The following is a 22481-nucleotide window of genomic DNA, read 5'->3' on the forward strand; positions in this document are numbered from 1 at the left end:
CCCTTTCCTCCCCAACTTGCCTTTTGGTCATGGTGTCTAGTCACAGCAATAGTAACCCTAAAGCACCTAACTCACGTGTCTGAGTGAGTGCATTGTGGGTACGCTGCCCTGATGGAGGGTTGTGGAGCCTGGAATAACTGGCAAGGAAGAAGTCAGCCATAGTACCTGCCCAGGCTTCTTCCATCACCCCACAATCCTTTCACCCTCTGTGGTCCATGATCTACCCCAGAGCAGGGGCAGATGCCATCCTTCGGGACTGTAAGCTGGCTTCTTGGTAGCTCATGGCTCCCAGGTGTTCACAGGCCATTTTTCCTCCTGCCTGCTGCCACCTGTCCTACCAGCCTTGCCACCTCTGCCAGATCTTGGGGGTCCTATTTCCTTCAGTCTTACCAGCACAGCTTGACTTCACCTAACAGCCCCATTGATGCTGCCACCAGGAAGGCTCTCCTCAGCTCTCCTCAGTTCTACCCTATCCACCCATCTGATCCCCCACATCCAGGCCATCTTCACAGAGAGCCTATGCCAACACCCTAGATTAAGTTAGCATGGTCTCCATCATAACCTGCTGCAGTGCTAGGCTGCTAAACTCCTGTGCATCACAGCCATGGACACTGCTCACTGTGACTGAAGCTCCCTCCCCCACCAACCCCCTCCCCCGCCTCATTACCTTTCCATGACAGGAATGCAGCCTCTGTGGGGGCAGAAGCTGTGGCCATTTTGTGCTCCCCTGTACCCAATTCTGTGTATGCTATAACCCTGACCCAAGAGCAGGCTGAGGTGTTACCCTATCTCAGAGGGTATCCTGTCTGTCCACTGCTGGGTGAACCTTTCAGGAAGCTATTGTAACAGTTACTGCCATAGTGAGAGCCCAGGCCAAGGGGCAACCCTGGGAAGTTTACTGGAGCTCTCCTCGTATGGGTGGGCTCTCTGCTTTGTCTTGGATCAAAAGACCTGAGAGATGTCTTGGATCAAATGATCACCAGAGCCAAAGGAGCGAGCACACCAAGACATTTTCTTGCCTCCTGAGTAGAAATGCTGCAAGAATGCGAGGTGGCCTCCTTGTTCCTTTGGAGCCATTTGTCATCCAAGCATGCTGTTTCCCATGCATGAAAGCTCTGTATGATATAGAAAGCCCTGGAATGTTTTCAGCATGGCTTCACGTATCTTGTGGCATCTGCTAGCCCAGGGTCTAAGAGACCATCTTGGGGCTTTGATCTTGGTTTGGTGTGACGTGGCTGTCACTGGAGTTGTCTGGAAGTCTCTAGGCAAGAAAGTTCAGCTGTTGGGGCCAGGGTGGTGGCAAAGTGTTATGGCGATCAGCCTGCTGCTCACTTCTTACCCATTTACAGAGATGCGCACACAGGGAACTTAAGGTCACAGGGTACTTCTGCCATGGGACTGTGAAGTGGGAATGGGTAAGCATCTATGTGCATCTGTGTACTCACGGTCAGGGAAGTCTCCCCGGTGCAGCTGGTGAGGGGGCAGGACAAGGCAGTGGCAAAGGGGAGGATCCATGGGACGAGGGACAGGGAACAGGTTCCAGCATGTTTTAATTCCAGCTGCTCTGTTTATATGGTAGAAGATCCCTTGAGGCATCAATACAATAGACTGTTTATTCAGAACTAAGAATATGGGAAACCTATATTTTCCTTATGTCTTTGAAGTGCATGCAGTCAACTCAATAATTACACGTTACTTGCATTTACTGGGCATTCTTGGGTTCTCTGCGTGCTTTCTCATTTAACTCACTCAACAGTTTGCTAGTTTTACCTTCCTCATTTCAACATACAAGCCTAATACTAGATGTGATCAGTAACTTGTTTGGGTATTAAGTGATTAGGAGCTGGGAGTCAGTTACATCCATGTGGATACAGAGGCAGACTTCCCACTTGCTTCAAATCCCACCTCTCCACTTACAGCCCTGGGACCCCAGTCTTTGATGTCTGAGCCTCCATTTTCTTTCTCTGCAGGGCAGAGAAAATGAAATTCTTAAGATGTAGCATAGGAGCACCTAGCAAAGCATCCTAAATACCCAACAGATGTTATGTGTCTTAACCAGGAAATAAGATAAGGGTGACTTAGAGGTCACCTGATTTGTTTAGATAAATCAGGTCAGAGCTTGGATTATGACAGCAGTCGGATCCATGCAGGCAGCTGTGGAGGGGTAGGTCACTGACTTCCAGGTGCCACTTGGGCATCAGTAGGCTGCACGTGGCAAAGATCTAAGCCAGAAACACGTCTTGTTTTCTGATCTACCGACGAGGGTCGCACCACCTGCCCTCTGGGTGGTGGTGAGTTCAGCCGAGAATGCGTGTGCAGATGCGCCTGCTGTTGTGTGCATGCCGGCATCTACACCTGCATTTGGCTGTTTGAGCTCAGTCCAGAGTCCGTTACTTCGGAGCACGCAGCCTCCGCTTTGGAGCCATGGACCTCAGTTCTCTGCCAGCTGGTGGGTCTCTGCTTGTTATCATTCTGCTGGTCGCTCAGCCTGCAGGCTGGCACATTGAGATAAATGTTAGCCCTCGCTTTAGACTAAACACCCCAAGAAGAGAGTGATCAATAAGGGGACGGAACCATAAAAGATCATTAAAGAGTTGTTCAGAAGCAGGTTTGTGTTCATTTTTATAATCTCCCAGCCGAGAAAACCTAACAAACAAAAGCATTCAAGCTTACAAAAGCAAAGGCCATTTGTAACCTTTAGATCTGTAAGGCGCTTGTATAGATGTCACCTGCTGCCCCGGTGAATGGTCCCTGGAATGCAGGCATGCATTTGGTTGCTGGATGTACTCATAACCTAGGGGCAGGGGGCAGGGGGAGAGGGGGCGAGGGGCCGTTAAGAGAATTCTCACTTTTTCCTACTTGAGTACAGGAAGATGTGTTGTTCTTTTTCATCGCCCTAATTTCCAGAGAACATCTGCAGGAAAAAAAAATGTATGTCTCAGATCTGTTAAAGAGGTTTAGCGTTTATTCGTGTAAATAATTAAAATTAAGATTGCTGTTCCGTCTGGTTAAACCAAGCTGGCATGGACACCAGCTTTCCTTTGGCACATGGATTGGTTGCTGTGGCTACCACATTTCTCTCTGCATTGGCTTCAGAAGTTAAACTCAAGCAGTGCTCTTCCTAGACTCCTGAGCAGCCAGAACTGTCCAACCCCAGACACTGCCCCCCCGCCCCCCCCCCTTCAAATGCTGTAACCACCACCAACTACTAGGGTCAGCCTTTGTTATTGGATGGGCAGGTCATGGAGGGGGGTGGTGTGCGCTACCTTCAGCCCGAGTGTAGAATGTCTCTCTGCCTTCTGTGTTTGCCTGCCAATTTCTAGTCCCCACTCAAGACTCATCAATGTGCAGGTATGGCGTTCTGTGGGAGATCTTTCCTGATCCTCCACCCGGTATAGACCTTCTCACCTTTCCCTGGAATCCTACACTTATTCATGTGTCCACAAGGTGGCGCCCGTGACACTGTTCTCCTGACCGCCTCAGCTGGCAAACGCCACTAGGGAGGGCTCCTGTCTCTCCCCGAGTCTCTGGGTGATGCTTCTGTCTCTGAAAGTAGCAGTTGAAGTGTTTGCTGAATTCATTAATTTTAACTCTTCTCCTTTCTCCACTCTAAGAATTTTATCAAAATGAAAAGTTAATGCCCTGTTATTGGTTCTGAGACGACACTGCCATTATTTGCTAACAAGGAAATTTAAAAAGGAGAGACGCTGAACAGGGCTGCCTAGCACACTGAGGAGGGTCTGATCCACTGAGCTACACATCAAATACCAAGATACCTCTGATTGGTTAGGGGAGGGGCCTGGTGCTGTTGTCGGAACTTGTGTTTGTATTTTACTGTCCTGAGGTAGTTACAGGATGCCACCAGGAATCAGAACGGCTGTGTAGGAGGCCAGGAGCTGGAACCATGTCTCTCCTATAGTTCGTAATTTCTTCCATTGTCACAGCCCCACCTGACCATGCCCAGGCCCGGCCCTGAGTCATTCTGAAGGTCTCGGGCAGGATGGCCTCATTGCAGAGCCTGGGGTGAACAGAGGGGTTACTACAAACCTCCCTTTATTGGACAAGCAAAAGTAGAGACACAGGAAAAGAGTAATCCTTACCCTAATTACTAAAAAGCACATCCAACAGCATAAGTGGAGATTGCATCACAGCCAAGTCAGAGGACTTAGTGTATTAATTCCTCGGAAGGTCGTCTGTGGTGGGGGATGATTGTTTGAATATGAATAAGATGACCACGTAGGCTCAGGCATTTGAGTGTGCAGTCCCCAGTTAGTGGCACTGTTTAGGGAGGAATAGGTGGGTGGGGCTTTAGTTAGAGGAAGTGTGTCGCTAGTGGCAGCTTCAAAGCCGCGTGCCATTCCCAGTGTGGCTCTGTGCTTCCTACCTGCGGCTGGAGATGTGCATGCTCGGCTGTCCTGTTGCCATGTCTACCACCTGCTTCTGTAATTCCCTGCCGTGATGGCTTCTAACCCGCTCGAGCCATAAGCCCCAATAAACGCTGTCTTCCATAGGTGCCTTGGTCATGGTGTTGTATCACCGTAATAAGGAGGTGCTGAGTATGGAGCGCAGTCAGGATTTCCCGGCGGCTGTTGTGGATGTACACTATAGCAGTGGTACCCAGAGTCACCTTGCTGTGCTACACAACAGTGGGACTTACTCATCCCGGATGGTCGCCAGCCTCTCCCTGTCTCTCCCTGTCCTTCCCTTCTAGCTCTGACAGTCGCCCTCTGCTCTCTCCTTATGTGTTTTCATTGCGATTTTTGAAGCAGTAAAATTGTAAAACAAGAGCTGACAGCTGTGATGAAACAGCACTTAGAGACTAGACAAGGATGCTCTGGCCCCAGGGCACTGTCCAACCCAAGGTTCTCCATACCAGCCAAGAGGCCGGCAAGTGCAGCAGCCATGGAGCGCAGTGCCTCCAGGCATGTGGGGCTGCTAGGAGGGGCTCGGTACACAAGAGTGGACAGAATGCTACTGCTGGGAATTCTACAGAAGGGCAGCCAGAAGAAGCTGTGGGGAACGGAGGAGACCCCGAGTACAAATCCAATAGGCTCAGTAAGAGTTCATGATCTGAATAGAAAATAGATGTGTGTGAGAGAGAGAAAGTCAAGAGAGAAATAGAATACCTTTTCCTTTAACACTTGAGTCCTGTGAAGGCTCGTCGCCCTGGTTGAATGTGAGCTCTGACACCTCAGGGAGGGAGACACTGGTAAGTCCACTTCCCTTGCCAGGCTTTCTGTCTCTCCATCACACTGGGTCCCGTTCCCTGTGGCCACCTCTTACCTGGACCAGGAGTAACCTTCCAACTGGTTCTACAGCTTCTGTTTTTGTCCCAGTGACATTAGCTGACCAAACAGGGCCCCACTTGACACTTTGGTGGCTTCCCTTGGCTCCCGGGTGATGCAGGGCCCTTGCTCCACACACTAGCACAGGCCTTACCCATACCATCCTACCTGGAATAGTTTTCCCACCCTCTCCTCCAGATGGCAGCGCCATTGCTCTTGAGACCTGGCAGCCTCCATGAGATGTTCACACTGTGTGCAAACAACTGTGGCCGTAATGTCTGGTTGCAGTCAAGACTGACGTTGATCAAGCCCCTCTCCCTTTCTTCAAACGTGGCCCAATGAATGAATAAGTCCTGAGTTTAAAACTATAATGCTGAGATGTAAAAGCAAGAACATCCAGAGTTGTATTGGGAGAGCCCTGCCTCTGTGTAGGAGGTGGGGGTGGGGAATCAGATTGATGTTGACTTCTGAGACACTTGCCTAGATAATACAGACCAAGGGGAAGGATGCCCAATGTTCTGAGGGGAAAATGGGCCCTAGGCATTTAGATCCAAGGAAACTTTACTTTCTCAATGAAAAAGTAGCCAGTGTACAGTAGCCAAAATCAATTAGAAGAACTAAAAAGAAATAGGGGAGATAGCTTGTCTTAGTTATGGTTCTATTGGTGTGAAGAGACACTGTGATCACAGCTACTCTTAAAGGAAGGCATGGAACTGGGGCTTGGCTTAGCTTTCAGAGGGTTAGGCCGTTATCGTTGTAGCGGATAAGTATGGTGGCATGCAGGCAGACACAGTGCTGGAGAGGGAGCTGAGAGGTCACATCCAGACGGGGCAGGCAGAAGGAAGAGACAGTGAGCCACTAGGCCTGGCCATTGCCCAGTGACACACTTCCTCCAACAAGGCCACGCCTCCAAGAATGCCACTTCCTGTGTGTATGTGGGCCATTTTCATTGAAACCACCACATAGTTAAACCAGAAAATGAGGCCAGTGGCCCTTACCATTATGAATGAGTGATATCAGTCATGGCTATACAGTTAAAGCACGTGGTTGGGAGCTAAGGTCCCAAAGGCCATGTGCTGTGGCTCAACTGATGGACTTTGGGATCACAAAGACTCTGACCTCAGCTGTGGGTTAATCCAGGATGGATTTGTAACATGATGACGCATGGGAGCCAGAGAGATTATGAGGTGGGATCTAGTCAAAGGGACCGGGTCCCTGAGCATCCACCCTGGGGGCCCATCTTATCCTTGGATCCTTCCTCTTTACTCTCTCTGCTTTCCAGACTCTATGATGAAAGCCCTTTTGCCTCCATATACATTTGCTGGCATGACGTTCAGGCTCAGGCCTACAGCAGCAAGCTGAGCAAGCACGAGCACAGAGCCTCCTGCAACCAGGAGCCGAGGAAAATCCCCCTTTAAGTAGTTTCTCTTGGGCATTCTTGTCAGAGCTGCAAAAGGCTAACATTTAGAATCCAGAAAGGGAAGCGATGTGAAAATAAAGTTTGGGGTTAAACTCTGAGCATGTTAAATAACACCCATTGTGAGGGGTCAGAAGGTAGTAAACACTACGTGCACTCCTTCAGAGGGGGGTGTAGAGTAGATGATTGTAGATTAAATAATTACATTCATGATAGGAAAGAAATGCCAACTCTTTGTGCCTTAAACATTTAATAATATAGTGAGGATTTTATAACATATTGCAGTAAATCAAAAGAGATGTTTTGTATTATTAGAGGAAGAAAAAATAGTCAAGGTTATGAGAAGGAGAAGGTTTATTATAAGATTAGTTTAAGACAAAACAAAGCATAATTGCATTAAATGTGAAAAGGCTGAGTTAATCCAAGGTCAAGCACAGTAACGTAACTGATTTTTTCCCCAGATTATTTTTATTATTTTAAATTGTGAATGTGTGCGTCTATATGCCCGTGTGCAGGCATGTGCCCGAGTGCAGCTGCCCTGGGGAGGCCAGAGGCACTGGATCCTCTGGAGCTGGACTTGTGGTAACTCTTAGCTGGGTAACACAGCTGTAGGAAAACAAACCTGTGTCCCCTACATGAGCAGTATGTGGACTCAAGCACTGGGCCGTCTCTCCAGCCCCAGAACTTGCTTTTATAAAGAAGCAGACTTATAAAGGGATCACTGAGGTTGATGGCCCCAGAGCTGTTTACAAAAAGGCACACTTATAAAAGGATCACTGAGGGCTGGGTGGCCACCAGCCGATCACCAGGATGGGTAAGGCACCCCATCTCAAAGGAAGGCAGAGAGTGACAGAACAGGACACACGACAGCCCCCTCTGGCCTCCATATGTGCAGAAGTTCAGGCACCTCACCTCCATGTGTATACACACTCCATTAAAAAGCTGGTACAAGCTCAAAATGAGTATTTAGAATTAGTATATAGCAAACTAGACGGCAGTACTGAGGAAGGGGGTGGGGGTGGGAGTGGGGATCCAGTCATGGCAGAGCAGCAAGCTGGCCTTCCAAGGTCTAGCTCCGCTAGTCCAGAGAAGATGACAGGTGACAAAGGCCTCGGCTGCTCACAGAAGTGAAGGATGGAGAGTCTGCCCATGCTGCATTGCAGGGATTACCTCTGTGGTCCTATGAACAAGTCTCTCTACCCACAGTCCACAGTAAACAGAATCACTGTGTGTGTGTGTGTGTGTGTGTGTTGGGGGGTGTTGTTTTGAGGCTGAGGCCGAAATAGAGAACTGTAGGTGTTCTTAGAGAGAAATGCCTTGAGGAGGCTTCTGGCATTCATGGCAAACTTCCTTTAGCTGTGTCTTCACGCTGTGCCAGGTTAAGATTATAAAGAAGGTAGTATTTTGCGTGCAGTAACTCAGAGTCTGTAAGAGAGCTCTTTAAAGAGGAGGAGAAAAGCACCTTCACAGAGCAAAATGCAAGTTGACTTAGAGGCTCAAGACTGAGGACAAGTGACAAAGAAGGCCTGTGAGAAATGCCTGGCTAGTGGGGAGGTCTGTCCATTCCTGCTCCTTTTCCTACTGAGCAATAACAAGTCTAAAATGCTTTCCAGGTCTGCGCAAGTCCAATAGGCATATCTTCATTACTGTCTGTGCCACGCCTATGCTAGACACGCGTCTGTGTGCTCCCATCTGTCTCTTCTCCCTAGGCCACCTGGTGTAGCTGCCACACACCTAGTTTCCCACCACCTGCCGTCTCTGTGTAGTCACAGGAAGTTCCCCAAAACTGACAGAAAGTTACTAGTACCTGCTGCAGAGAAGGTCCTAGGAATGTCAGTGTGCTTAAAAGGAACCAAAAGCCTTGTCTTTCCCATCACAGTTGCCCCACCTAGTGCTTGCCTCAAGACTCCCTGCTTCCTCTGCGTGGATGGAAGGCTTCAATTGCTTCAAGATCCACCTCAGATTTCCCTCTCTGTGACCACCCTCCCTGCCATCGCAAGCCTGCATCCCCTTGTCTTATGTCCACTGGCTTTGCACAGACTTCTGTAGCTTTGAGGACCTGGCCTAATTTGCCTTGATTTTCCTAACTGGGCCAGGAGTTACCAAGAGTCACAACCATGCCTTACACAGCATCATCATGAGTGTTAAGGCAGGCAAGCAACGTATTTATAGAGGGACCTTATTTGGAACATGCTGTGTAGCCAAGGGTAACCTTGGACTCTTGGTCCTCCAGTCTCTACCTCCCAAGTGCTGAGATTACAGTTGTGGGCCCCCATGCCTATAAAGGTTTTCTGGAATGAACGAATGATGACCCAACAAAATAGAAAACTGAAAGATGATGTTATTAGTATAATCTTGGATGTGAGTTATTTAGAGCTGGCTTCGGGGAAGGGGTAAGAAAGGCCTTTTATTCTGACGATTCTTCAGCTAAAGGGCTGTGTGCACTACATGCTTTAACTACTCACTTAAGAGCAAAATGGCCGTCTCTACATGTACAAGCAGGCACCACACACTGACTGCTTTACTAAATCACCCTAAGTGGCAGAGCAGAAATTTGAACCCAAGAACATTGGATAGAAAGACTTCCCACAGTGACAATCCTATACTGCCACAGCATTTCATTAAACTACGTCATTAGGAAACTTCTTGCAGTTTGAAGTGAGAAGCCAACGAGCAGTAGAAAATGGCAGATAGCTTTGTCACTGAACCCCTCAAGAAACTAGGAATGGTTTCATTGCCATTAACATGGGGTTGGAACTAGGCACAAAGTCCTGCTTTGTCTTTTTTCCTGCTCCGTTTTTCTGGGTTGGATTATAGTGGCTTAGTATGACCCATTTAATGATGCCATGGAGAATGTAAATCTCTCATTTCTCCCAACTAAAATATACAGTTTGATTTTACTGCCAGTTATAAATAACCAGAATGGCCTTGAGAGCATGAAGCGGTGGCACCGGCTCGCATGCCCATTGCATCTGCCCTTCACAGGATGGAGCAGGTTCTGTTCCCATTGGTCTCTGAACCAGTGAAGTCCCATCCCTTCTAAACATCAAAGGCATTCCCGCTCAGAAAACATGGATGGCCATTTGCAGAATTCAGTTAATTAAGGCTTCGTAATCCACACCGGGCTCTCAGGACCATGCTTTCCATACACGTTCATCCTGACAGTCGCTATGAAAGATGACAGTTCTGTTGTCCTCAGAGTAGAGATTTAAATAAGTTGTCTATAAAAAGCAAGTCTTAGAAGTACCGTAGTCCCCCTGTCCCCAAAGAACAATGACTACCAAGTGGTTTTTTTTTTTTTGAGGAGTTTAAAAAACTAGACAGTAATTAAAGGCACACATTGTGGGGTGGGTAGATTGCCCTGAAGCAAGCATAAAGTCCCAGTCAGGATTCTGCAGATAAATAGACCTCCACAACCACACTGTGGCTCACTGGGCCTTTTCATTCTTCTTCAGCAGAAAAAAAAAATTCTAAATTCGATGAGAAGTAAATATGCCAGCAGTTTAGTTTGCTTGCCAGGCATGGCAGATTAGAAAGGAGCCTTTGTTGTAGCATGCAGTAGTGTGTGAATGGTCAGGCTTAGACACATAGAAACATACAGAAGTTCTTGCTCTTCCAAAACTGGATAAGTGCTACCAGAACGGCTTGTTACAAAGCAAGACTATCCCTTGAATGTCTCTTCCATGTGTTCCTGCTTGCCAGTTTACCTTCTGCCATATTACAGTGCACTTGAATTTTCCAGCCTAAACAGTTGTTTATAACTGAAGTCCCAGGTATTTTGTCATAGCAACAGAAAAGCAACTAAGTAAGAAGTTAAATATCAATACACATACCACAGAGATTTTGTGAAATCCCTGCCTATAGAAATAAGACAACACATTCCTAAATAACCAATTAGTCAAAGAAAGAAATCATTTGGAAAATATTTTGAAGTGAATGAAAACAGAGCTGTAGCATACTAAAACCTATGGAGCATAGCTGATAGAACGATTAAAGGCCTTTAAATGGCTGTGGAAAAAAAAGATCTCAAATCCATACTATAACCTTATACCATAAGACACTAGGAAAAGATAAATAAACCCAAAGTAATTTGGATATGATTAGACACCAAGATTATGAATTAATAAAATGAACCATGTGTAGTCTAGAAAAGCAAAACAGAAGCTCAAATCAAATCTTCTTTTGCAATATAAACAAGAAGTTGGTTTGGTAGGTAAGAGCACTTGCTATGTAGCATGAGGACGTGAATTTGAAGCCCCCCCAGCACTCATGTAAAAGCTGAGCATGTTCATGAAGTCCTGTGACCAGTGTTAGCTGATGGAGATGGGCAGATGCCAGGAGCTTGCTGGTCAGGCTAGCTAACACGTCCAGACTCGGGCTCAGGTGGAGACCCTGTACCAATGGGATTAGATGGGAAGCAGAGGAGGATGATACAAACATCTTCTGACCTCTGCATGTGCATGGTTGTATGAGTACACACATGTACAATACACACACACACACACACACACACACACACACACACACACACAGAGGGAGGGGAGAGGCAGAGGGAGAGGGAGAGGGAGACAGAGGGAGGAGAGAACCATAAAAATTTTGGTGGACTGCCAATTACTGAAGTCGGGAATAAAAGGAATGTTTCCACCATCCTTCAGAAACCTTATAAAATTTCAAGGAATTATGAAAATTTGTATCTCAAAGAACCTAGGTGAAAATAAAGTCATGGTTAAACTATTAAATCTGACTCAAGAAGAAACAACATCTGAGCCAACATATAAATATACAGTGAGTCAATCAGTAGTCAACAAAAGTCCAGATTCTCCTGTGAGTTCTATTAAATATTTAAACTTCTATTAAATATTTAAATTAAATATTTAAAGACAACTTAGTGATACTTTACAAACAGTTCCAAATTATAGAAAGGAAATATTGAGTCACCTGGCACACCAATATCAGTCTGATACCAAAGATGTAACTAAGGAAATAATTATAAGCCTGTCTCCATTTTATATAGAGATATAAAAATGCTAAAGATAGATTGATAGATGATAGATAGATAGATAGATAGATAGATAGATAGATAGATAGATAATAGATCATTTTAAGGCTTTTTAACTTTTTGCCATGAGTATCCAACCATGACGACATTAGATTATCCACGGGATGTAAGCTCAGATTTAAAAAAGTCAGAGTTGATATGCCATCTGAATATAAAAGAGAAAAGCCATATTATACTAACAGATCCAGGAACAAAATGTCAGGCAGGGAGGGGGCTGGGGAGATGGCTCACCAGCTACGAAGAGCACTTGCTGCTACAATCAGCTGTAACTTCAGCCTCTCTGCAGGCACCTATATAGGTTTATAACACACAGTCTCAGACCCATAAACAAAAATAAATCTTAAAAGAAAAACACACCAGGCTAGGAGTAGAAGGAAGCTGCCTCTATTTGATGATTTCCATCTATGAAAAACTCAAGAGTGACTCTTGGTAGTTGAAACCTCTGAGCTTTTTTCCTTGGGGATCAAGGACAAGGCTTACTCATCTGCCATTGATTTTCACTGTTACTATGATGGTTGTAGCTACAGCAGTTAGGGAAGTAAAATGAATGAAGAAGTATCCAAGTTGGATGAAGACAGGAAAGGAAGAAGTAAAACTGTGTTCAGATCAGTGATGTCACATGAGAAAATGCTGGGGTAACAAGTGAGCTCACCAGTGCTCTGGGATACAAGAGTATGAACAACAGTTGGGTGTTGTGGGGGGCACCTTTAATCCCAACACTTGAGAGGCAGAGGCAGGAAAGATCTCTTTGAATTGCAGGACAGCTTGGTCTAGATAGCAAGTTCCAGGCTATCAAAGGGCTACATAGTAAGAAATTATCTCGAAAAGTTATATTTATACACAGTGACAATGAACAAAACATTTCATTTTTATTCTTCATTCACAGTTATGTTAGGGATAATAAAATATTAAAACAAAGTGTAAGACCCCTGTGCAATGGAAACTAAAATCAATGAAACTAAAGAACTGAATGGAAAGGCTTCTTGTTAATGGATTAGAACACCCAATACAGAGAAGATTGTGATAGTCTTCACACTAACTCACAGCTACAGAATAATCTAAAATTGTGGTTGTGCTTTTTTGTATAAATTGAGAGAGCCATCAGTTCATAAGGAAAGGCAAGACATTTTGGGATGAAAGAATAAAGCTAGAGGAGTTACATTTCCCAACTTGAAAATGTAGTTTGTGACATCAGTAATAAAGATGCTGTAGGGACTGGAGAGGTGGGTCAGTCCATAAACTTCTTGCTTCACAAACACAGGACCTGAGCTTGACCCTCAGCGCCATGTAAACCCTATGCATAGTGGCATTCACCTTGAAAACCCAGGGCTGGGACAGTGGAGACAAATGAATCTATGGTACTTGATGGTGAGCCAGTTTGGTGTAATCAGCAAGCTCCATGTCCTCCCAAACTGTGAGACCTTGCCTTAGAAAACAAGATGGTAGCTCTAAAAAGCAACAGTTTACATTGCCCTCTAGACCCCACTGGCACATGTACACACAAACGCACCACTCTGATATTGGCATCTGTTAAGTATATAGGTTAATGAAATATCATTAGCAACCAAGAAATAAGGTTTTTTTGTTTTTGTTTTTGTTTTGTTGAGACAGGGTTTCTCTGTATAGCCCTGCCTGTCCTGGAACTCGCTCTGTAGACCGGCTTCAAACTTGCAGAGATCTACCTGCTTCTGCCTCCAAAGTGCTAGGATTAAAAGTGTGTGCCATCACTGCCCAGCCAAGAAATAAATTCTTACATTTATAGGCCAAATGATTTTGTTGAAGAGGCCAAGAGAAGCCAATGGCAAAGAATAGTTCTTTTAAAGATTGGTGCTCAAAGTTGGGAATGCCTAGGCATATCATTTGTGGTGGCTTGAATGAGACTGGCCCCCACAGACTCATATGGTTGAATACTTACTCATCAGAGAGTGGCAGTATTTGAAAGGATTAGAAGGATTAGGAGTTGTGGCCTTGTTGGTGGAAGTGTGTCACTAGGGTTGAATTGTGAGGTTTCAACAATTCATGCAGGCCCAGTCCTCCTCCCTGCTCTCCCTCCCCCTCCCCCTCTTCTTCTCCCTCTTCCCATCTCCAGATGGATCAGGATGCAGAACTCTCAGCTACTTCTCCAGTACCAAGTCTGCCTGCATTCCACCATGCTTCCTGACCCAATAATGAACTAGCCTCTGAAACTGTAAGCCCACAGTTTCCTTGGTCATGGTGTCTCATCACAATAATAGAATAAGACACCATTTTAATGGCTGTGGTGTGTGTATGTGTGTGTGTATGTGTGTGTGTACACTACACATTTAAAGAAGCTCTTTATCAATTTGGGAAAGTTCACCTTCATTGTTGGTTCAGTGATAACCACACACTCAGTCATAAAAAGTGGATTTTCTCAAATGAGTATTGAGCATCTATCAAGACTGATTTTCCTTGTATACTTTCCAGTAATGACCTATACAGTTGAGATCATGACAAGTAACAACCTTGTGATCTTTAGATTAACATACTTGGCCATGGCTTATTGCCCCTTTAAAACACACACACACACACACACACACACACACACACACACACACACACACAGTAGTGGTACTGAAATTCACACATGCAGTATTCCAAGAGGCACACATACAATATTCCAAGAGGCAGATATGAGGCATATATTCCAGAAAGAAGAGGTACCACACGTACCTTCCTTTTCCCAACAAGTTCTATGATGTGTGTGTGTGTGTGTGTGTGTGTGTGTGTGTGTGTGTGTGTGTATGTGTTATTTTGGATCTACAATCATTTCTCAAATGGATGGAGAGATAATTTTTCTTAAATTAATTGCTATCAGCAGCATTGTCTAGGGGTTGTAGATATGGCTCAGGGGTTAAGAGCACTGAGTTTTCCCAAAAGACCCAGGCTTGATTCCCAGTACCTACAGGACTCACAACCATCTGTAACTCAAGTTCTAGGGGATTCAGTGTCATCTTCTGGCCTCTGCAAGCACCAGACATGCATATGGTGCACAGATATACATGCAGGCAAAACACCTATGCAAATAAAAAATTTTTAAAAAGCATGGCGAGAGTCTAATACCACTAGGCAGTGATTCAGAAGGTGGTTGGTATCTTGTGATCAGACTATAAAGGCCATGTTGTCATAAGCCATGCTGCAGGAAGTGGGAGTAGGCTTGATTTGCAGGACTTATGAGATTAGTGTCTACACGGAGTGAGGGGAAAGTTTGTGCTCTCGGGTCAGTACCTGGAGGTCAAACCTGGTGGCTGTCCAGCAGGAGACACTGACCACTGTTACTGGTGGAGTGAGAGAGAGGAGCATTGCTTTAAGTACTTTGTACCCATCTATGGGACATTTGTTGTTGTTGTTGTTGTTGTTGTTGTTGTTGTTGTTGTTGTTGTTAAAAAACAAAACAAAGCAAATGGGAGAAGAGTTACTTATTTCAATGGCAAGGAGCTCCACTGCATCGCTGAATAAAATGCTTATCTTATTCTAATCTACAGGAGTTTGACTCCAGAAGCAAAATGTCAGTAATGGTTGTCTCTACTTTACTTTCTTTCCTTTTCTTTTTCTTCCTTTCTTCCCTTTTCTTCTTTCTTACTTACTTACTTAGATGCCCTTTATCAAGTTAAGGAAGTTCACTTTTGTTATTGGTTCAGTAATACCCACCCCCAACACACACATCTCCAGTCATGAAAATATAACTTATTTTGTCAAATGAGTACTGACTATTGATCAAGATAGCTTCTCTTTTTATATTTTCTAGTAGTGAACTATACATTTGAGAGCATGACAATTCACAACCTCGTGATCCTGAGATTAACATACCTGGCCAAGATTTATTTCCCTGTTCAATGCTAGGGTGGTCTTGTGGAAGGTTACAGGGATTTTTCTGCCTTCCTTCATGATCATTGCTTGTGGCTCTCTTGTAAGCTTATGAATATTTTGGGTATCAGGGAAAGGCTGTCTTTCAAGATAATTTGAACAGCATTGTCTCCTTCTTATTAAAAGTTAGTGTAAAGCTTCTATTCATCTTTTAAGTGGTCACAGGGATTCACAGCCGAGGCCATCTGGCCCTAGAAAGTTGTAGCACTGGAAGGTGGCTGCAGGGCAAACTCCATTTCTTTGATCATTAGGCTGTCTGTTGCATTGGTAGCTTGTCTTTCAATTTTCCTATTCTGATCTGACATGTCCAAATCTCTAACGAAAGTATTAACTTTATAACAATCCCATTACTGGAACCTGTTCTCTCCATATTGGTGGTTTGCACCTTCTTCTCAAGAACCTAAGGGTAGATGTTTCTTAGTGTATTAGTTACCTGTTGGTGCTGTGATAAAACATCATGACCAGAAGCTCCTTATAGAAGAGTTTATTGAGTCTTCCAGGGGAAGAAGAGTGCAGTGTGGTGAGGAGGTGGAGCAGCAAGCAGTAGGCTTGGTGGCAGGAGAAGAGCGCTCACACCCTGGGAGTCCAGGTTCAGTGAGAGACTCTGTCCCCCAAATAAGGTGGAAAGTGAGAGAAGAAAATACCAAGCATTATCTCTGGCCTCAACACCACACTTGTGCAGATGTGACTACTTCCCACACATACATACATACCCCCACAATAATTTCCCACGTGCTAAATTAGACTCACTTTCATATTGTTTTCACTTGCATTCAGTTAGTCACTTTCCCACTTCTCTTACTTGATTTTTAATTTACTCTTTGATAGTTTCCAAATATTTGAAACTTAGTCTTTGTTATTGAGCCTTTTAAATTCTACCACACCAGAGGCAGGATACTTTCTGTAATTTAAAGGTTTTTGTTGTTGTTGTTGGGGGAGGGTATTGAAATTTGTTTGTGATTTACATCATGGTTTGTCTGGAACATACCAATCACATATGAAGATTGTATAAGGTGCTGTTATGGTTAGAGTGACCTTCATTTAGGTTATGCTGGTTATCACTGAATGAAGGCTGGACATTTTTAGTCACCATTTCTTCACATACCTTTGTTTTCCTCTCACCTTTCATCCTGATTCTCTAACACTAGTCTTATTTTTATTTTGGTTAAGTAGTTTCATTGTTGCTTGTTCATCTTTGCTGGTCTTTTATTCCTCAGTGTCTCAGGTGTTAATCCTACCCAGGACACTTTACATCTTTGGGTAGTCATCACTGAGATGACCTTGTCTCTTATCTCTCAGCATGCTCATACCTCTGCACCCTTCTTGAATATGAGACATTTATACTCTAATGTCACATTCTGTAATTCTATCATCTATAGCATTTGTTTTTTTTTTTCTCTTTGTTGTGGTATTTTACTTTCCTGCTTCTTTGTATACCAGGTAGTTTTGGTTCTGAGACATCCTGAATTTTAAATTGTTGGGTAATGATTGATGAGCACATGTATGGATAGGTAATATGAACACAAGCATAATATATATTATAATTACTTTTGAGCTTTGTATTGAGACGTGACCAAGTTATTTGGAGGCACCTTTATCTTTTCAAGGCTTCAAGTTTAGGCAGGAACATCTGAGCTTTCAGAATCAATGTGATCCCACAGTAGCCTGTCAGCTCCCATGCTCCATGCAGGAGCTGCAGCGCTCTGGCTGATGAGAATGTGGATGCTCCCAGGCCACGTGAGGGTAACTGATTCCCCTGCTCCTTTCTGGCTCTCTACTTGGCCTGGGTCCTTCTGCAGGCATCAGCTGATCATACTGAAGCCTTGAGAACCTCTACCCACCGACAGAGGTTTCTGCTCTGCCAATTCTTATCAATTATGGCTTCCTCATGCCCTCAGTTGCCAACTAAAGGAAACTGTAGAGTTTGCTGTTTCCTCGCCGGTGGGTCTCTTCAGAGAAGCGTTGGCAGTTTGGGGGCTGACATTTATCTAGTCTTGGAAAGGTCTGTCATATGTTTCACTCCCAATGACTGAATACTTTGTTGTTTTGTAAATTAGTCCTATGACTATTGTTTTTAAAGTATGTACCTGATGCGTGTACATGCAGCCATATGTATACGTGGCACCCACAGAAGTCAGAGGATATAGGAGGCCTTGGCACTGGAGTTGCAGATGAGCATGAGATATTACACAAGTGTGGGCAACTGACCTTGGGCCCTCTGGAAGAGCAGCAAATGCTCTTAACCGATAAGCCATCTCTTTTCCATTCCCTGTGCCTTTCTCTTGTCCAGAAATTAAATGGGTTGTTGGATTCAAAATGTTGCAGTTTCCAGCCGCATTAAGTATGTAATACATTGAGGCAAGCCCTGTGCCTCTACCTAGTGGGGAATGTTCTCCCTCGCTGTCGTTACATGCTAAGGGAGCCCTGCCTCCACAGTGAAGTCACTTTACACTGGCATAGCACATTTTTCTCTGACCCAGACAGAAAACTCCACTCCTGTGGATTTTGCCAGGATCCTAATGCCTCAAAAGGCACAGCAGTAATTTTAAAGCCAAACTGGTCACTGAGGATATAATGCTCAAGGAACAAATACTTGCAACTGATGAAAACCCAAGACACCCATAGCAGATTGGAAATCAATTGCCAAAAACCAAAAAGTCTGCCTGTTTCCAAGAGATACTACTTTAGCTCTGCCTGGTATCTCATGAGGGCACAGGATTTCCCCTGAAGCAACCCAGTTTGGCCTAGTTATCTACCATATGATGCCTGCACATTGGCTGTGGCCTATTTCCTGAGCACAGAATAGGCAGAACCAGCTGAATGAAGTAGGTGGACCAGGAACATCTGGATTATGTCCATCCTCCCCGTCCCTCTTTTTAGAAACTAGGTTGCTTTGCTCTTGGAGTGAGGCCTCCCTAAGGGCTCTGCAGCTCAGGTGCACATAATTCTACAGTGAACACAATAGGGCACCACCCAGCAAAAATGGTAGCTTCAGGCCTGACTGTGGCCTGTGCTTCATTCTGCCATGTAGTTCTCCATTAGTGTGAGACATTTCTGAACCAGCAAAATGGAGAAAATACTCATCTAATCTGAGTCTTCCAGTGGCTGTGGATGACGAGCTTAACACCTTAAGGAACAATAAAGGACATCAGGTCTGAATGGTTTTATATTTTCAGTTACCTCTGCATAATTTGGATCATCGTGTGTGCCTTGAAGCCATGTAAAGAATATTCCAAAAGCTCCAGTGTGACTGAGAAGAGTAGGCTTGCATTTAGAGAAAGGATGAAGCACATGAAAGATATTGAGAAGTCATTAACATAATATCACCTGGTCTTATGGGAAAAGGCACTTTATTAACTTCAAGCTTTGGTTGTGTTGAAGTCCTATGCTCACCTAGCTGTGTTTGATGAGGACTTCAGATTGCTTATCAAAGTCATGTGACACATGGGGCCTGTCTCTGCCCCCCCCCCCACCACCAAGGACTTCACAAGCCCTTTCCTTATCTACTAGGATTCTTGCAGCTATGAATGGTGGCTGGCACCACCCACTCCTCTTGGTACTGTTTACTTAGTGGCATTTTTATTTACATATTGCAGTGCTCTGCAGTCAGTGGAATCTTTCACTGAGGTTGAGCTTTTCTACTTCCCTTGCAGATTAAGAAATGAGGGCATACAGAGTTTAAAAAGGTAAAGTGACTTGGCCAGTGTCCCAAATACAAGGACCTAGTCAAAAACAAGTCACTCCAAATTTTGTGTTGCTTTACTAGAATGTGCAGTGTGCTTCCACACAGAGTTTGTGGAGGATACAGGAGTCTGAAGGCCATTTTATGGGTTATGCTATTTGATTTTGTTTTACTCAGCACTTCGTAGATGACATTCTGTGTGTGGATAGCTAAGCATTAACTTCTTCCAAGAGGCAGCAGCACATGACTGAGCAGTCTGGCAACTGAAGGTGATGGGAATGACGATGGAGTCTTCTCACAGCTCTTCTCTTACGCTTCTCCAAAAAGCAGCATAAACTACTGCTAACAGAAGAGAGGCCCAAGTTCCCGCAGGCAAGTTTCCGGGGCTTGGCTCTCACTCAGCCCATCGACTCCTGGAGGAAGGGAGTTTAGTATCACCTTGTCAGCAGCAAAGGCTCAGGCTTCAGTCACATGTGGAGTCAGCTGTGGAGTGCATTAGGAGTGCTTTAAAAGCACGTCAAACAGCAACAATTCTGTCATACAACCAAGTCACCAGCGAGAGCTCAGAATTTGCAGTGCTCAAGGATGGACTCAGGGCCTTATACTGTGAGGCAAGAGCTCTATCACTAAGCTATATAATATTTTTTAAACACTCAACTACAAAAACCAAATTTATCAAAAAACTCAATAGTGTCTACACTGATTTCTAAGCTCCCTCCTTCATGCTTAGAGTCAAACTGATTATAAATTAGGATATACTTATTTTTTCCCATGATCAATAGTACCTGTACCACCATCCAATCTTCGCAATGTTAAGTCATTTGGAACAGTGCTGACCTTGATGATAAAGCACACATTAATGATGTCAGAAGCAGTCAGGAAGGCTGGGCCCGCACCCCAACACCACAAGGCAGTTAGTAATACTACAATACTGTGGAGTATTAAATGTGGATCTGTGACTTCTCTGAGGCAGCTTCTGAAATTTTATTGTCAACAGAGTTACTTCAAACGGTGTGGTAGGTGTTCTCAGAGTGTACAAAATCACGGACTAATTTTCTTTAGAGACTGTATGTAATGCTCCTGTTCAAGTGTGAATACCAAGATCTAAACTCACAGTAGGTATTTATACTTTTTGATGGGACCACAATTACAAAGGGAAAAAGTATACCAATAATTCAGTCTTTTTCTTTACTTCCTACAAAGGATTTGCCGTGAGTCTGCAAGTCATCTTGTCCAATCCGAAAGCTGTATTTAAGCGCCGTGGATCCCAGCCAGGGATGCAAGAATCCGACTTTCTAAAGCAGATAACCACAGTTGAAGAACTGGAACCAAAGGCTAGTAACTGCACCAAGGTACGTACTCATCCCCCTCATGCTGCTGGACCTCGATGGTGATAGTGCAGCTGCTTAAATGATCCCCTTCCTCCGTAGGTTCTCGTGTGGCACACTCGGACAGAGAAGGTCAACCTAGCCAATGAGCCAAAGTACCACCTGGACACAGTGAACATTGAGGTGTAGAAGAGGAAGTCTGGAGTTTAGGCTGCTGCTCATTCAGGTATTGTTCCTTTTTCTTCAGCCCCTCCTGTCTGCCGACGGACACCTGTTTAAACAGCTAACTGGATGCTACAAAATGCGTTGTCTTCATCTGTTCTGCATGTGTTCTCTAGAACTTAATTGGGAAGACTTTTGTATACTGAAGCAAATGACGCTCAGAAAGAACATCTGAGTATCTCATGTACATCCCTCCCTCACATCAAGCCACCTCATAATTGGTAAAATGAAACAGGTTTTAGAACGTGATGATGAGTATTTTGACAACTAAATATTCCCAATTCTTGGCTTCACAACATGAAATATTTGGAAAGTTGGTAGCAGTGTACACTGTAGGAAATAAAACCCACAAATAAAAAAGGTGTGTGGATTCATCTGTTTAATATAGGGAAATAACATTTTGTCAATACTAGGCACCATAAAATGTAAACACAATTACTGTCATAAACCTGGATATACCTTCAAGGATTAAAAGTGGCTTTGTAAAGTGGCTTTGTTTTAGTTACCCTGTGTGCATATAGTGCAGAAAAAGGTCTTCATATTAGCACTATGTACATGAGAGGAGGTCCAAATTACAAGAGGCAGCGAAAATTTGAATTCTTGGAACATTCATTCAGGTTTTACAGTGACATCCAGGTTTATCTTCCTTTCACTAACCACAGTCCCTGTTAAACACATCGTAACAACAGCACAGTGAAGTGAGTGATGAATAAAAGAATTTGATACACTAGAAAACAGTGCTCAGTGATACATTTACATTCTATTTATATGATTAAACATTTGATCATACAGTACCTTCCTACAGGATTACTGGCTAATTTGGGGGTGGGGTTATACTGTTAGAGGTATCACTAACATGATAACTACTTCCCTTATATGCAAACATTAGAGCTATAATTTTGAGAATAAAACCGATTATGCAAGTTAACTGAGCAGCCTCTCAATGTGGCTTATGACATGGGAAATAAAGAGTAAAGCTGCCCTCCACAGAAGATGGTTTTTTCAACCTGCTTTCACATCAAATTTAATCAGCACAGACCAACACGGTCAATCAGGTAATTCTTAATGTGAACAAATGGGGGAGAAGAAAAAAATACGTATGTACATGAAGAAATGGGAACTAAATGTCTTTGCAGCGAGGAATGTCAGGTGTTGGTTCTGGATGAAACTCGGCTGCAGCTTTTCATTTCCACAGCTGTGTGCTCAGAGTCTGCCCCGATGAGCTTCCAGACCAGCCTGCTGTTGTGCTAGGGGGCTGGCCAAAACCTGCGGCAGGGTTTGCACTACTGAGGCTCATGCCAGCCATTTGCTGATTCATCTGTGAAACACACAAAAAAGGCTTAATTTACGAGGACTATTCACTTTTCCTTCTTGGTTCTTTAGCTACAGTCAGACATTTCATCATTGATGTGAAAATCAGTCAAAACACCGGAGTAAAGCAGACCACAGAGACGCATCTCTACTGAGGTCAAGCAGCTACTCTGTTCCTTTCTTTCTCCTGGGCTTAGCATGGTTTATAAAGTAACTGAATTTGTATCTGAGTATATGAATCTGTCCCTTTCTCAACCACACTAGGGTATTTCTTCTGTGACTCCTTAAGACC

General features: G+C 44.3%; 2 protein-coding genes across 5 annotated transcripts in view; one reads left to right on the top strand and one right to left on the bottom strand.

Annotated features, from left to right (window-relative positions):
• The window catches only part of B3GAT2 (beta-1,3-glucuronyltransferase 2), a 69044-nt gene extending 47918 nt beyond the window's left edge, over nucleotides 1-21126 (top strand). The window contains exons 3-5 of one of the 2 annotated variants that reach the window (XM_084754289.1): nucleotides 20532-20680; nucleotides 20759-20882; nucleotides 20995-21126. In XM_084754289.1, coding sequence (XP_084610415.1) covers nucleotides 20532-20680; nucleotides 20759-20845 — 236 coding nt within the window. In that variant the 3' untranslated portion in view covers nucleotides 20846-20882; nucleotides 20995-21126. Of the gene's footprint in view, nucleotides 1-20531; nucleotides 20681-20758 lie in introns of both variants that reach the window. The other variant, XM_084754288.1, reaches the window with a different exon arrangement.
• A 116-nt stretch (nucleotides 21127-21242) lies between these two features.
• SMAP1 (small ArfGAP 1) overlaps nucleotides 21243-22481 on the bottom strand; it is an 81674-nt gene continuing 80435 nt past the window's right edge. For all 3 annotated transcript variants that reach the window (XM_084754283.1, XM_084754284.1, XM_084754285.1), the window contains one exon: nucleotides 21243-22196. In XM_084754283.1, the coding sequence (XP_084610409.1) occupies nucleotides 22062-22196 (135 nt within the window). In that variant the 3' untranslated portion in view covers nucleotides 21243-22061. The remainder of the gene's footprint in view (nucleotides 22197-22481) is intronic.

This window comes from Acomys minous, assembly GCF_964271855.1.
Source record: "Acomys minous genome assembly, chromosome: 13".
Taxonomy (NCBI): Eukaryota; Metazoa; Chordata; class Mammalia; order Rodentia; family Muridae; genus Acomys; species Acomys minous.